The sequence below is a fragment of the Larus michahellis genome, chromosome 20 (assembly GCF_964199755.1).
Source record: "Larus michahellis chromosome 20, bLarMic1.1, whole genome shotgun sequence".
NCBI lineage: Eukaryota > Metazoa > Chordata > Aves > Charadriiformes > Laridae > Larus > Larus michahellis.
In genome coordinates this window covers 3,624,197-3,640,325 of record NC_133915.1, presented here as the reverse complement: position 1 = coordinate 3,640,325, position 16,129 = coordinate 3,624,197, and the positions used below count along the sequence as shown (strand labels likewise).

The 16,129-nt window shown below is 68.3% G+C and overlaps 1 protein-coding gene across 2 annotated transcripts in view; it reads right to left on the bottom strand.

Annotated features, from left to right (window-relative positions):
- Positions 1 to 1,536: 1,536 nt before the first annotated feature.
- NPC1L1 (NPC1 like intracellular cholesterol transporter 1) overlaps positions 1,537 to 16,129 on the bottom strand; it is a 31,444-nt gene continuing 16,851 nt past the window's right edge. Inside the window, exons 9-20 of one of the 2 annotated variants that reach the window (XM_074563778.1) lie at positions 14,162 to 14,299; positions 12,687 to 12,776; positions 10,883 to 11,073; positions 8,502 to 8,629; positions 7,224 to 7,344; positions 6,008 to 6,063; positions 5,740 to 5,890; positions 4,276 to 4,507; positions 2,280 to 2,393; positions 2,033 to 2,195; positions 1,729 to 1,891; positions 1,537 to 1,668 (exon numbers count right to left, since the gene is read on the bottom strand). In XM_074563778.1, the coding sequence (XP_074419879.1) occupies positions 1,662 to 1,668; positions 1,729 to 1,891; positions 2,033 to 2,195; positions 2,280 to 2,393; positions 4,276 to 4,507; positions 5,740 to 5,890; positions 6,008 to 6,063; positions 7,224 to 7,344; positions 8,502 to 8,629; positions 10,883 to 11,073; positions 12,687 to 12,776; positions 14,162 to 14,299 (1,554 nt within the window). In that variant the 3' untranslated portion in view covers positions 1,537 to 1,661. Of the gene's footprint in view, positions 1,892 to 2,032; positions 2,196 to 2,279; positions 2,394 to 4,275; positions 4,508 to 5,739; positions 5,891 to 6,007; positions 6,064 to 7,223; positions 7,345 to 8,501; positions 8,630 to 10,882; positions 11,074 to 12,686; positions 12,777 to 14,161; positions 14,300 to 16,129 lie in introns of both variants that reach the window. The other variant, XM_074563777.1, reaches the window with a different exon arrangement.

Sequence of the window (16,129 nt, the reverse complement as noted above, 5' to 3'; positions counted from 1 at the left end):
GCGAGGACGAAGGAAGTCGCGGCTAAAAACCGGGCAATCGGTCCGATCGCTCCAACCGCAGGATGGGTTCGACGGACCGAGCCCTGGGTTCGGGGATCCCTTCTCTTTTGCAAACGTTGGGAGTCACGGGGCGGGGAAAGCGGCGGGGACAAATTGGAATTGTTTCGCGGATGGGATTGACGTTCTTAACGGTAGGGATTGCTACGACACGAGGTACGACCACCCGCTTGTTCTCTTTACTCCTATCCGTCCACTCGTGGTCACGTTCCGCCTTGGAATCCTTAGGAGTGACGGGGTGGAAAAGAAAACGCCTTGGAAATATCAGCCTTACAACACTGCGGGATTTAACGCTTCCAGAAGTTATGTGTACGATCTTCTCTTCCTGTCGTTTCTTTCCCCTACGTCCGTACGCTATGCTCGGATCACAACCGTCCGAGAAAATCCTGGAGCGTTTGAGCCACGGGGTGGTGGAAGGGAGGGAGCGTCAATTCCCTGCCGAGGGGCAGGAGCCCTCCAAGCCTTCAACAAAACGCCTCGAACGCTCGCGAGGAAAGAAATACCGCAGGCCTGGCCTTCAGAGAATGGCTAAGGCTTCACGCTTCTGGCGCCGGAAAGTGCGGGAGAACTGTCGTGTGAAGCCAGGATGGTTCTGCCACTCGCGTGGTGAGCTTGCTCGTTCTCGGTTCTCCAGGCCATCGCGTCCCGCGAGCGACCTTTGCTTCATTCTCCGCGCCACGCACGTGAAAGCGCCCACCCCTGCAGGCGCTAATGAAGGTTACGGAGAACACGCTAAACGCGGGTGACGACGGCACGCGTCTCGCCACCCGAATGGCGCTACACGTCACCTGGGAGAAGGGAGAAACCTGAGCCGAGGCTGTCCTGGGCAAGGGGGGTGGGCCGTGCTGGTTCAGCAAACAGAAAAGGGGAAAAGAAGTGCCCCTGGGGGGGAACAAAGACGAAACAATAGAAGAAGATTGTGCCTGGGAAGATTCTTCCCAAGAAAGAAGACCGTGCCTGGGAAGATTCCCTGAAGAAGACGCTGGAACCAGGACCCGTGATCTCTTTCTCTCCGGCTTTTTCTCCGCCTTTTCCTTTCTCTATCCCTCAGTTTCTCTTAGAACTGTTCAGTAACTGGTAGAGTTGTGCCCGCGCGTCCCCATCCCCACGATGCCCGTGCGTCCCCCACGTGTCCCTGTCCCCACGACGTCTGCCGACTCGTCCCCACGGCGTCCCTGTGCCCCACGCGTCCCCATCCCCCCTGGTGCCCCTGTGCCCGCCGTGTCCCTGGCCCCACGGCGCCTCGTCCCCGCCGTCCTCGTGCCCCCGCGCGTCCCCATCCCCGCGGCGCCCGCGTGCCCCGCACGTCCTCTCCCCGCGTCCCCGTCCCCCGTGAGGCCGCGGAGCCGAAGACGCCGTTTCCGCAGGAGGTGACACCCCCCCCCCCCCCCCGGCCCCCGGGGCCCCTTCCCAGCCTGGCCCAGTTCAACCCAGTCCCGAATCTGAGGAAAACCAAAACCAACAAAAAACAAACAAACAAACAAACAAACCAAAAACGTTTAAATACGACAGCGGTAGAAAAAGTGGCGGCGGGAGGGGACAGCGGGGCTCAGCCCTGCCCGGGGACGGCGGCGGCGGCCTTGTCCTCGTCCTTCGGCCTCGGCCTAGTCCCGGGCCTTTTCCGTGTCCTCGTCCTTGGCCTTGGCCCCATCCTTGTCCTTGGCTTTGGCTTTGGCCTTGGCCCCATCCTTGTCCTTGGCTTTGGCCCTGGCCCCATCCTTGTCCTTGTCCTTGTCGCCGTCCTTGTCCTTGTCCCCGTCCTGGAAAGCGGGGTTGCCGAGGCCCAGCCCTGCGCCCCGCTCCGCGTCCCCCGCCGGCGCCCGCGGGCCGGGTCCTGCGGGGAACGAGAGGAGTCAGGCTGCCATCTTCCCCCCGGGGCCGGGGCGGGGGGACGACGACGACGACGACGACACACGCGCACCGGGGCCGCGTCCCCGAGGCCGGGGGCCAGGAAAAGGCCGGGGGGGGGCCGTACCCATGTAGCTGAGGAGGACGGGGAGGAAGACGAGGCCGTGGGCCAGCCCCGCCAGCGTGATGATGAGGTTGAGGCGGAAGAAGAAGATCTGGATGAGCTGGGCCTTGGCGAAGGCCAGCACCACCACGCCCGGCAGGTTGGTCATGGCCACCCCGGCCACCACCTGCGATGGGGAGCAGAGGGGTGAGGGACGGTCCCCGAGGGAAGGACACGTCCCCTCGCCGCCCCCCGCCATCCCGCTGCCCACCTTGCTGCCCATGTTGACGGTGGCCTCGGCGGCCCGCGCCACCCGGCCGGGCTGGGTGCTGTGGGCGAAGGCGCAGGTGAGGTGGGAGACGAATTCCACCGAGATGCCCACGGCCTGCGGGGAGGCGGCTTGTCACCGCGGGGTGGGGGACACCGCCAGGGCGGCCACCGCGGGGCGGGGGGGGGGCACGGGGCCCTCTGCCACCCCACAGCCCCCACCTGTCCCTAAATCCCCCTGACACCCTCTCCTGCCCCACGTCCCCGTGACACCCCACGTGCCCCATGGTCCTGTGCCACCCCAGGGCCCCGTGCCACCCCACGTGCCCCAAATCCCCATGCCCACCCCACATGTCCCATGTCCCCGTGCCACCCCCCATGGCCCATGTCCCCGTGCCACCCCATGAGCCCCAGGTCCCCGTGCCACCCCACAGGCCCCATGTCCCTCTGACACTCCACGTCCCCTTGCCACCCCATGTGCCCCATGTCCCCGTGCCACCCCACATGCCCCAAATCCCCACGTCCACCCCACATGCCCCATGTCCCCGTGCCACCCCATGAGCCCCAGGTCCCCATGCCACCCCATATGCCCCAAATCCCCATGCCCACCCCACAGGCCCCAGGTCCCCGTGCCACCCCACAGGCCCCATCTCCCTCTGCTACCCCACATGTCCCATGTCCCTGTGCCACCCCATGTGCCCCATGTCCCCATACGACCCCACGTGCCCCAGGTCCCTCTGACACTCCACGTCCCCTTGCCACCCCATGTGCCCCATGTCCCCGTGCCACCCCACGTGCCCCAAATCCCCATGCCCACCCCACATGTCCCATGTCCCCATGCCACCCCCCATGCCCCAGGTCCCCGTGCCACCCCATGTGCCCCATATCCCCATGCCACCCCACAGGCCCCAGGTCCCTCTGACACTCCATGTCCCCGTGCCACCCCACATGCCCCAAATCCCCACGTCCACCCCACAGGCCCCAGGTCCCCGTACCACCCTGTGTGCCCCAGGTCCCCGTGCCACCCCACATGCCCCAAGTCCCTGTGCCACCCCCCGTGTCCCATGTCCCCATGCCACCCCATGAGCCCCAGGTCCCTGTGCCACCCCACATGCCCCAAATCCCCACGCCCACCCCACAGGCCCCAGGTCCCTCTGCCACCCCCCGTGTCCCATGTCCCCGTGCCACCCCACATGCCCCATGTCCCCGTGCCACCCCATGAGCCCCAGGTCCCTCTGCCACCCCACATGCCCCGAATCGCCATGCCCACCCCACATGTCCCATGTCCCTCTGACACTCTGTGTCCCCTTGCCATCCCATGTGCCCCATGTCCCCGTGCCACCCCACATGCCCCATGTCCCCGTGCCACCCCATGAGCCCCAGGTCCCCATGCCACCCCATATGCCCCAAATCCCCATGCCCACCCCACAGGCCCCAGGTCCCCGTGCCACCCCACAGGCCCCATCTCCCTCTGCTACCCCACATGTCCCATGTCCCTGTGCCACCCCATGTGCCCCATGTCCCCATACGACCCCACGTGCCCCAGGTCCCTCTGACACTCCACGTCCCCTTGCCACCCCATGTGCCCCATGTCCCCGTGCCACCCCACGTGCCCCAAATCACCATGCCCACCCCACATGCCCCAGGTCCCCGTGCCACCCCACATGCCCCATGTCCCTGTGCCACCCCCCGTGTCCCATGTCCCCATGCCACCCCACATGCCCCATGTCCCCGTGCCACCCCCCGTGTCCCATGTCCCCATGCCACCCCACATGCCCCATGTCCCTGTGCCACCCCCCGTGTCCCATGTCCCCATGCCACCCCACATGCCCCAGGTCCCCGTGCCACCCCCCGTGTCCCATGTCCCCATGCCACCCCACATGCCCCAGGTCCCCGTGCCACCCCACGTGCCCCAAATCCCCATGCCCACCCCACGTGCCCCAGGTCCCCGTGCCACCCCGCGTGCCCCATGTCCCCGTGCCACCCCGCCCGCCCCGCACCGCCACGAGGTTGATGAGGGCCACGGCGTTGTAGGGGATGTCCCAGAGGGCCATGGCGCCCACGGTGTCCAGCAGGATCATGGCGATGGTGAGCAGGGTGGCGGCGCTGGAGCGCAGGTCCATGCCCAGCAGCAGGAAGGAGACGAGGAAGGTGGGCACCAGGCAGAGCGCCAGCGTGAAGACGCCCTCGGCCACCACCGTCAGGTACTGCTCGTAGTACACGTAGGTCACCCTGCAGCCGGGAAACGTCACCGTCGCGCTGGCATCCCGGCACGGCCACCCTACGGCGTCCCCGGGCTGGGCCACCCCCATGCCGGGTGCTCGCCGCTGACCCCCAATAGGGGCAACTGGGGCACCCACAGCACCCCAGGATGGGCACGACTAACTGGGTGCCCACTTCTGACCCCCAACACCCACCTCTGACCCCTAACCAGGCTCTGGGGCACCCACAGCACCCTGGGCCGGGCACCCCTAACCAGGGCACCCACGTCTGACCCCCAACACCCATTTCTGACCCCAAATAGGGCACTGGGGCACCCACAGCACCCTGGGCCGGGCACCCCTAACCGGGGCACCTACGTCTGACCCCCAACACCCACCTCTGACCCCCAGTAGGGGCACTGGGGCACCCACTTCTGCCCCCCAACACCCATTTCTGACCCCAAATAGGGCACTGGGGCACCCACAGCACCCTGGGCCGGGCACCCCTAACCAGGGCACCCACGTCTGACCCCCAACACCCATTTCTGACCCCAAATAGGGCACTGGGGCACCCACAGCACCCCAGGATGGGCACCCCTAACCAGGGCACCCACTGCTGCCCCCCAACACCCACTTCTCACCCCTAACCAGGCTCTGAGGCACCCACCTCTGACCCCCAACACCCACCTCTGACCCCTAACCAGGCTCTGGGCCACCCACAGCACCCTGGACCGGGCACCCCTAAGCAGGGCACCTACGTCTGACCCCCAACACCCACCTCTGACCCCCAATACAGGCACTGGGGCACCCACTTCTGACCCCCAACACCCACCTCTGACTCCTAACCAGGCTCTGGGGCACCCACAGCACCCTGGGCCGGGCACCCCTAACCAGGGCACCCACGTCTGCCCCCCAACACCCATTTCTGACCTCAAATAGGGCACTGGGGCACCCACTTCTGTCCCCCCAACACCCATTTCTGACCCCTAACCAGGTTGTGGGGCACCCACTCCTGACCCCAAATAGGGCACCGGGGAACCTACAGCACCCGCACCTGGGCACCCACGTCTGACCCCCAACACCCACTCCTCACCCCAAAGAAGGGCACCGGGGCACCCGCAGCACCCCGAGCCGACCACCCCTCCCCGGTCGCCCCCTTCCTCCGGCGGTCGATCTCCTCCCCCGCCACCCAACCCCCCGCCAACCCCAGCCCCACGGCGGTGGGGGGTGTTGGGGGGGGGTGGGGTGGGGGGGTGTGCTCACGTGTAGGGGAAGACCCTGAAGTCGGGGTGGGTGCCGGGCACGCTGCGCAGGGTGGCGGTGATCTCCTCGGCCAGGGCGCGGGCAGCCCGCAGCGCCGCCGTGTACTCCTGCGAGGTGCGCAGCGGGCGCTGGTAGGCCATGAAGCGGGAGGCTGGCGGACACGGCGGGGGGCCGGGGGGGGGTCAGCACGGCACCCTAGGGTGCCCCCTACCCCCCCCTCCGCCCCCTCACCTCAACCCCGTGTCGCCCACCCCACCCTTCTGCTCACCCAGGATGGTGCCGTTGGCGTCCATGCTCAGAGCCGTGTCGTAGGCGCCCAGACCCCTGCGGGGAGCGGGGCGAGGGGTGAGGAGGGGGCACCCCGAGCCGTGGGGTGGGTGCTGGGGGCGGGGGGGGGGCACCCACGTGCCCGCACGGATGTCCACGCGCACCCCAACATGCCACCAGGGGCCAGCATGGCGGGCAGTCAGTGTAGACCCCATGGCCACCATGGTGGGCACCCGGTAGCCAGCCGATGGCCACCATGGTGGGCACCCAATGTACAACCAGCGGCCGCCACGGTGGGCACTCAATGTACACCCAACGGCCACCATGGCGGGCGCCCAATGTATAGCTGACGGCCACCATGGTGGGCACCCAATGGCCACGCAATGGCCGTCATGGGGGGCACCCAAAGTACAACTGATGGCCACCACGGTGGGCACCCAACGTATAGCTGCTGGCCACCATGGTGGGCAGCCAACGTACAACCGATGGCCACCGTGATGGGCACCCAATAGCCACACAATGGCCGCCATAGCGGGCACCCAACGTATAGCTGCTGGCCGCCACAGTGGGCACCCAACGTACACCCTATGGCTACCATGGTGGGCACCCAAAGTACACCCAGCGGCCACCATGGTGGGCACCCAATGTATAGCTGCTGGCCACCATGGTGGGCAGCCAACGTACAACCGATGGCCACTGTGATGGGCACCCAATAGCCACACAATGGCCACCATAGTGGGCACCCAACGTACAGCTGCTGGCCGCCATAGTGGGCACCCAACGTACACCCTATGGCTACCATGGTGGGCACCCAATGGCCACCCAATGGCCGCCATGGTGGGCACCCAATGTACACCCAATGGCCACCACGGCGGGCACTCAATGTATAGCTGCTGGCCGCCATGGTGGGCACCCAACGTACACCCGACGGCCGCCATGGGGGGCACCCAAAGTACACCCAGCGGCCACCATGGTGGGCACCCAATGTATAGCTGATGGCCACCATGGCGGGCACCCAACGTACAACTGATGGCCACCACGATGAGCACTCAACGTACACTCAACGGCCACCCAATGGCCACCATGATGGGGACCCAACATGCAACCAGTGGCCACGTGCACGCGTGCCACCCCATTGCCCGTGCCCCCCTATGGGTGCCCCCCCCCCCACCATGGGTGTGGTTCCCCCCCCCTCCCCCACCCCGGGTGGCACCTACCCCTTGGCGCACTGCAGGGTGGGGCGGTCATGGAGGAACCAGGGTAGGAACCGCTCGAACTCCTCCACCGTGGGCCGGCGGGTGACGTTCAGGCACTGGCCCCCGATGCAGCTGAGGTCATCTGCCGGCGCGGCCGCGTCACCACCCCGCGGCACCCGGGGAGGCACCCAGCGGGCACCGCGGAGGGCCACCCAGTAGATCACCCCCCCACCACCACCACCACCACCCCGGGAGACCTCAACAGGCACCCGATGGACACCTCATGGCATCCCAATGGGTGGGCACCCAACGTACACCCCACGGGCATCGTGGTGGGCACCCAGCGTACGACCAGTGGCCACCATGGTGGGCACTCAATGTACATCCAACGGCCACCCAATGGCCGCCATGGTGGGCACCCAACACGCAACCAGTGGCCACCATGGTGGGCACTCAACATACACCCAATGGCCACCAATGTGGGCACCCAGCATATACCAAATGGCCACCATGGTGGGCACTCAACTTACCCCCGGTGGCCACCGTGGTGGGCACTCAATGTACACCTAATGGCCACCATGGTGGGCACCCAATGTACACCCAATGGCCACTATGGTGGGCACCAATATGGTGGCCACCAATGTGGGCACCCAGCATATACCAAATGGCCACCATGGTGGGCACTCAACGTGCACCCAATGGCCACCATGGTGGGCACCCAATGTACACCCAATGGCCACCAATGTGGGCACCAATATGGTGGTCACCAATGTGGGCACCCAGCATATACCAAATGGCCACCATGGTGGGCACTCAACGTACACCCAGTGGCCACCATGGTGGGCACCCAGTGAACACCCATTGGCCACCAGGGTGGGCACCCAACGTACAACTGATGGCCACCGTGGTGGGCACTCAATGTACACCCAGTAGCCGCCCAGTTGCCACCATGGTGGGCACCCAGCATACAACCGATGGCCACCGTGGTGGGCACTCAATGTACACCCAGTAGCCGCCCAGTGGCCACCATGGTGGGCACCCAACATGCAACCAGTGGCCATCATGGTGGGCACTCAACGTACACCCAATGGCCACCACGGTGAGCACCCAACATACAACCGATGGCCACCACGGTGGGCACCCAGCGTACAACCAGCGACCACCATGGTGGGCACCCAACAGCCACCACAGTGTAGCCCTCGCGTACCCCGCAATGGCCACCCCGCTGTACCCGCAATGGCCACGCTGGCCCCCAACCCCGCGGCGCCCCCCCCCCGCCCCCCGGCGTGCCCCACTCACTGCTGGTGGAGGGGCAGAAGGTCCCGCTGAGGTTGCCGTAGCGGTGGACGCGGCAGCAGCGCGCGGTGGGGTTGAGCCAATCCAAGAAGTCATCTAGCCAGGAGGTGGCGGGGATGGCCAGGTAGGACCTAGGGGGGCAACGGGGTGACACCAGTGACCACCCAGCGTACACCCAACTGCCAGCATGGTGGGCACCCAATGGCCACCCAACAGCCACCACGGTGGGCACCCAATGAACACCCAATGGCCACAATGGTGGGCAACCAATGTACACCCAATGGCCACCATGGTGGGCACCCAATGGCCACCCAACAGCCACCACGGTGGGCACCCAACATACACCCAACGGCCACCATGGTGGGCACCCAATGTATAGCTGATGGCTACCATGGTGAGCACCCAATGTACACCCAACGGCCACCATGCTGGGCACCCAACATACACCCAACGGCCACCATGGTGGGCACCCAATGTATAGCTGATGGCCACCACGGTGGGCACCCAACGTACACCCCATGGCCACCATGGTGGGCACCCAATGTATAGTTGGTGGGCACCCAACATACACCCCATGGCCACCATGGTGGGCACCCCACATACACCCAATGGCCACCATGGTGGGCACCCAATGTATAGCTGATGGCCACCATGGTGGGCACCCAACGTACACCCAATGGCCACCATGGTGGGCACCCAATATGTAACTGATGGGCACCCAACTTGTACCAAATGGCCACCATGGTGGGCACCCAACATACACCCAACGGCCACCATGGTGGGCACCCAGCGTACACCCCATGGCCACCACGGTGGGCACCCAACTTACACCCAAGGGCCACCATGGTGGGCACCCAATGGCCACCCAACGGCCACCCAACGGCCACCATGCTGGGCACCCAATGTATAGCTGATGGCTACCATGGTGGGCACCCAACGTACACCCAACAGCCACCATGGTGGGCACCCAATGTGTAACTGGTGGGCACCCAACATATACCCAGTGGCCACCATGGTGGACAACCAACTTGTACCAAACAACCACCATGGTGGGCACCCAATGTATAGCTGATGGCCACCATGGTGGGCACCCAACGTACACCCAATGTCCACCATGGTGGGCACCCAACATACATCCGACGGCCACCATGGTGGACACCCAATGTATAGCTGATGGCCACCATGGTGGGCACCCAGCGTACACCCAATGTCCACCACGGTGGGCACCCAACATACACCCGACGGCCACCACGGTGGGCACCCAACGTACACCCAATGTCCACCATGGTGGGCACCCAATGTACACCCCATGGCCACCACGGTGGGCACCCAATGTACACCCAATGTCCACCAAGGTGGGCACCCAACGTACACCTGACGGCCACCACGGTGGGCACCCAACGTACACCCAATGTCCACCATGGTGGGCACCCAGCATACACCCAACGGCCGCCACGGTGGGCACCCAACGTACACCCAATGTCCACCATGGTGGGCACCCAACGTACACCCAACGGCCGCCACGGTGGGCACCCAATGTACACCCAATGTCCACCACGGTGGGCACCCAACGTACACCTGACGGCCACCACGGTGGGCACCCAATGTACACCCAATGTCCACCACGGTGGGCACCCAACGTACACGCCATGGCCACCACGGTGGGCACCCAATGTACACCCAATGTCCACCATGGTGGGCACCCAGCGTACACCCAATGTCCACCACGGTGGGCACCCAGCGTACACCCGACGGCCACCACGGCGGGCACCCAACGTACACCCAATGGCCACCATGGTGGGCACCCAATGTACACCCCATGGCCACCACGGTGGGCACCCAGCGTACACCCAATGTCCACCACGGTGGGCACCCAACGTACACCCAACGGCCGCCACGGTGGGCACCCAACGTACACCCAATGTCCACCATGGTGGGCACCCAACGTACACCCCATGGCCACCACGGTGGGCACCCAATGTACACCCGACGGCCACCACGGTGGGCACCCAACGTACACCCAACGGCCGCCACGGTGGGCACCCAATGTACACCCAATGTCCACCACGGTGGGCACCCAACATACATCCGATGGCCACCACGGTGGGCACCCAACGTACACCCAATGTCCACCATGGTGGGCACCCAGCGTACACCCAACGGCCGCCACGGTGGGCACCCAACGTACACCCAATGGCCACCATGGTGGGCACCCAACGTACACCCCATGGCCACCACGGTGGGCACCCAATGTACACCCAATGTCCACCATGGTGGGCACCCAGCGTACACCCAATGTCCACCACGGTGGGCACCCAACGTACACCCGACGGCCACCACGGCGGGCAGCCCCGTCCCCCTCCCGGTGCCCCGCCCGCACTCACGCATTGGGGAAGCGGGTGGCGTACTGGATGGTGGTGGTGAGGGAACGGGGGTGGCAGCCGGCGCTGGAGCAGATGCCGTCGGTGCCGGCCGGGGAGGAGAAGTCGTAGCCCCCCGTGGTGACGAAGTAGGTGGGGACGCCCACCGCCAGGTACTGGTTGAGGGCGGCGAAGTACTGGAGCATGTAGGAGTCCTGGGGGGGGGGGGGGAACAGCGGGAGGGGGACACACCCCCCCCCCCGACCACCACGGCGTCAGGATGGGGGACGGCACCCACCCCCCCCTCAACAGGGGGCGCCCCGAGGGGGTGACGCCGGCCCCACGCGTCCCCCGCGGAAGCGGGTGGCACCTCGCCGGCCCCGTGCGTCACCGGCACGGCGCCGGGGCGGCCGCCATGGGGTCACGGCGGCCCCACGCTGGGCCCATAGGGGTCACACCCCACCGCGGGTCCCCAGAGGGGGTCACACCAGCCCCACGCTGGCCCCATAGGGGTCACACCCCACTTTGTGTCCCCAGAGGGGGCCACGCCAGCCCCACGCTGGCCCCACAGAGGGCTGGGCTGGCCCCATAGGGGTCACACCCCACCTTGGGTCCCCAGAGGGGGTCACGCCAGCCCCACGCTGGACCCATAGGGGTCACACCCCACCGCGGGTCCCCAGAGGGGGCCACGCCAGCCCCACGCTGGCCCCATAGAGGGCTGGGCTGGCCCCACAAGGGTCACACCCCACCGCGCGTCCCCAGAGGGGGCCACGCCAGCCCCACGCTGGCCCCATAGAGGGCTGTGCTGGCCCCACAGGGGTCACACCCCACTTTGTGTCCCCAGAGGGGGCCATGCCAGCCCCACGCTGGCCCCATAGAGGGCTGGGCTGGCCCCACAGGGGTCACACCCCACCGCGGGTCCCCAGAGGGGGTCACGCCGGCCCCACGCTGGCCCCATAGAGGGCTGGGCTGGCCCCATAGGGGTCACACCCCACCGCGGGTCCCCAGAGGGGGCCACGCCAGCCCCACGCTGGACCCATAGGGGTCACACCCCACCTTGGGTCCCCAAAGGGGGTCACGCCAGCCCCACGCTGGCCCCATAGAGGGCTGGGATGGCCCCACAGGGGTCACACCCCACCTTGGGTCCCCAAAGGGGGTCACGCCAGCCCCACGCTGGCCCCATAGAGGGCTGGGCTGGCCCCACAGGGGTCACACCCCACTTTGTGTCCCCAGAGGGGGCCATGCCAGCCCCACGCTGGCCCCATAGAGGGCTGGGCTGGCCCCACAGGGGTCACACCCCACCGCGGGTCCCCAGAGGGGGTCACGCCGGCCCCACGCTGGCCCCATAGAGGGCTGGGCTGGCCCCATAGGGGTCACACCCCACCGCGGGTCCCCAGAGGGGGCCACGCCAGCCCCACGCTGGACCCATAGGGGTCACACCCCACCTTGGGTCCCCAAAGGGGGTCACGCCAGCCCCACGCTGGCCCCATAGAGGGCTGGGCTGGCCCCACAGGGGTCACACCCCACCTTGGGTCCCCAAAGGGGGTCACGCCAGCCCCACGCTGGCCCCATAGAGGGCTGGGCTGGCCCCACAGGGGTCACACCCCACCGCGGGTCCCCAGAGGGGGTCACGCCGGCCCCACGCTGGCCCCATAGAGGGCTGGGCTGGCCCCATAGAGGCCATACCCCACCTTGTGTCCCCAGAGGGGGCCACGCCAGCCCCAGAAGTAGCCACGGTAGCCACGCTGTGCCCATAAGGGGCCGTGCTGTCCCCGGGTGTCGTGTCCCCCCCCCCCCAACCCTGGGGGCGCCCCACTGCCAGCCCCACCTTGGGCATGGCGAGCTCCTGGTCCAGCCCCACGGGCACCTGCAGCGTGAGGTAGAGCCCGGCGCAGGCCAGGAAGAGGAAGAGCAGCACCTGCGGAGACCCCCCCCCACACCGTCAGGGGACACCCCCCCCCACACACACACACACCCCCCCCGGCCCCCCACATCCCCACACAACACCTTCCCCACCCCCCCAGACCCTCCCGGACCCCCCGCCATGGCCCCGCACCCCGGCGTCACCCAGCCCCACACATCATCCCCGCCCCCCCCCCCAACCTCTCTGCCCCCCCCAGACTCCTCGGCACCCCTAAGGCCCCCCCCAGCCCCCCAAGAGCCCCCCCACGTCCCCAGCCCCCCCCCAAACCCCTCCATAGATCCCCCCCCAGCCCCTCTGTACCCCACATCCCCCCATAACCCCCAGCCCCCCGACACCCCACATCCCCCATTGACCCCCAGCCCCCCAAGACCCCCCCACACACCCAGATCCCCCCCCAAGCCCTCCATAGACCCCCCCTACACCCCCCAGGAGCCCCCCAGGTCCCCCCCAAACCCCTCCATAGACCCCCCCCAGACCCCCCCGCAAACCCCTCCAAGACCCCCCCCCCCCAGCCCCCCTACACCCCACATCCCCCATTGACCCCCAGCCCCCCAAGACCCCCCCACACCCCCAGATCCCCCCCAAAGCCCTCCATAGACCCCCCCCTACACCCCCCAGACCCCCCCCCAAACCCCTCCAAGACCCCCATTGACCCCAGCCCCCCTACACCCCACATCCCCCATTGACCCCCAGCCCCCCCGACACCCCCAAGGCCCCCCCCAGCTCCCCAAGACCCCCCACACCCCCCAGATCCCCCCCCAAGCCCTCCATAGACCCCCCCTACACCCCTCAGACCCCCCCCCCAAACCCCTCCAAGACCCCCACTGACCCCAGCCCCCCCTACACCCCACATCCCCCATTGACCCCCAGCCCCCCAAGACCCCCCCACACACCCAGATCCCCCCCCAAGCCCTCCATAGACCCCCCCTACACCCCCCAGGAGCCCCCCAGGCCCCCCCCAAACCCCTCCATAGACCCCCCCAGACCCCCCCGCAAACCCCTCCAAGACCCCCCCCCCAGCCCCCCTACACCCCACATCCCCCATTGACCCCCAGCCCCCCCGACACCCCCAAGGCCCCCCCCAGCTCCCCAAGACACCCCCACACCCCCAGTTCCCCCCCCAAGCCCTCCATAGACCCCCCCTACACCCCTCAGACCCCCCCCCCCAAACCCCTCCAAGACCCCCACTGACCCCAGCCCCCCTACACCCCACATCCCCCATTGACCCCCAGCCCCCCTGACACCCCCACACCCCCAGATCCCCTCCCAAGCCCTCCATAGACCCCCCCCTACACCCCCCAGACCCCCCCCAAACCCCTCCATAGACCCCCGTTGACCCCAGCCCGCCCCCCCGTGCCCCCCCCCGTGCCCCCCCTCACCACGGCGGGCCGTGCCCAGCGGTGCAGCAGCAGGGGGGTGTAGTAGCGGCGCAGCAGCGGGCGCAGCAGGCCGGTGCCCCCCCCGCCGGCACCCCCTTTCTCCAGCCCCCAGCAGCAGCACAGGTCCAGGCGGGCGGCCTGCGGGGTGGGGGGGGGGGACGACACACCACGGCCTGACGCGGGCCCCCCACCCCCTCCCCGCAACACACAGGCACCCCCCACGGCCACCCCAGCACCCGCGGGCCCCCCCCGCGACACACGGACCCCCCCTCACGGCCACCCCAGCACCCACAGACCCCCCCCGTGACACACAGACCCCCCCTCACGGCCACCCCAGCACCCACAGGCCCCCCCGTGACACACAGACCCCCCCCTCACGGCCACCCCAGCACCCACAGACCCCCCCCGTGACGCACGGACCCCCCCATGACACACGGGCACCCTTGTGACACACGGACACATCCCCCCCCCCCACGGTCACCCCAGCACCCACAGACCCCCCCCGTGACACACGGACCCCCCCCCACGGCCACCCCAGCACCCACAGACCCCCCCCGCTATGGCCACCCCCCCCCACGGCCACCCCAGCACCCACAGACCCCCCCCGCTATGGCCACCCCCCCCACGGTCACCCCAGCACCCACAGACCCCCCCCGTGACACACAGACACCCCCCCCCACGGCCACCCCAGCACCCACAGACCCCCCCCGCGACTCACGGCCACCCCCCCGCCCCACGGTCACCCCCCACCCCCCATAGACCCCCCCCCCATGGGCACCCCACCACCCATCGACCCCCCCCGCCACACACGGACCCCCCCATGACACACGGGCACCCTCGTGACACACGGACCCCCCCCACCCCCGACCACGGGCACCCCCCACGGGCACCCCCCACCCTCCATAGACCCCCCCCAGGGGCACCCCACGCCCACCCAGGGGACCCCAATGTCACCCCACGCCAACCCCTGACACCCAGGGGCACCCCACGACCACCCTGTGCCCACCCCTGGGCACCCTCATGCCCACGGGCACCCTCACGCCCACCCATGGCACCCTCCTTCTGTGGGCACCCCACGGGCACCCCACGGGCACCCCGCGCCCACCCTGGGGACCCCATTGTCACCCCGTGCCCACCCTGGGCACCCCTGGGCACCCTGGGGACCCCAACGTCACCCCACGCCCACCCTGGGCACCGCTGGGCACCCCACGCCCACCCTGGGGACCCTCCTTCTGTGGGCACCCCACGCCCACCCCACGGGCACCCCACGCCCACCCTGGGGACCCCACGCCTACCCTGGGGACCCCATTGTCACCCCGTGCCCACCCTGGGCACCCCTGGGCACCCCATGCCCACCCTGGGGACCCCATTGTCACCCTGTGCCCACCCTGGGCACCCCTGGGCACCCCATGCCCACACTGGGGGCCCCAACGTCACCCCACACCCACCCTGGGCACCCCTGGGCACCCCATGCCCACCCTGGGGACCCTCATGTCCATGGGCACCCCATGCCCACCCCTCGGGCACCCAACATTGCCCCAGGGACCCCAATGTCACCCCAAGCCGACCCCTGACACCCAGGGGCACCCTACGCCCACCCTGGGCACCCACATGCCCACGGGCACCCCATGCCCACCCTGGGGACCCCAACGTCACCCCACACCCACCCTGGGGACCCCATTGTCACCCCGTGCCCACCCTGGGCACCCTCACGCCCATGGGCACCCCACGCCCACCCATGGCACCCCATGACCACTGTGGGCCCACCCTGGGCGCCCTCATGCCCGTGGGCACCCTGCACCCACCCTCACGTCCATGGTAGCCCAACTGGCCACCTTGGGCACCCTCACGCCCACGGGCACCCCACGCCCACCCAGGGGACCCCAATGTCACCCCACGCCAACCCCTGACACCCAGGGGCACCCCACGACCACCCTGTGCCCACCCCTGGGCACCCTCATGCCCACG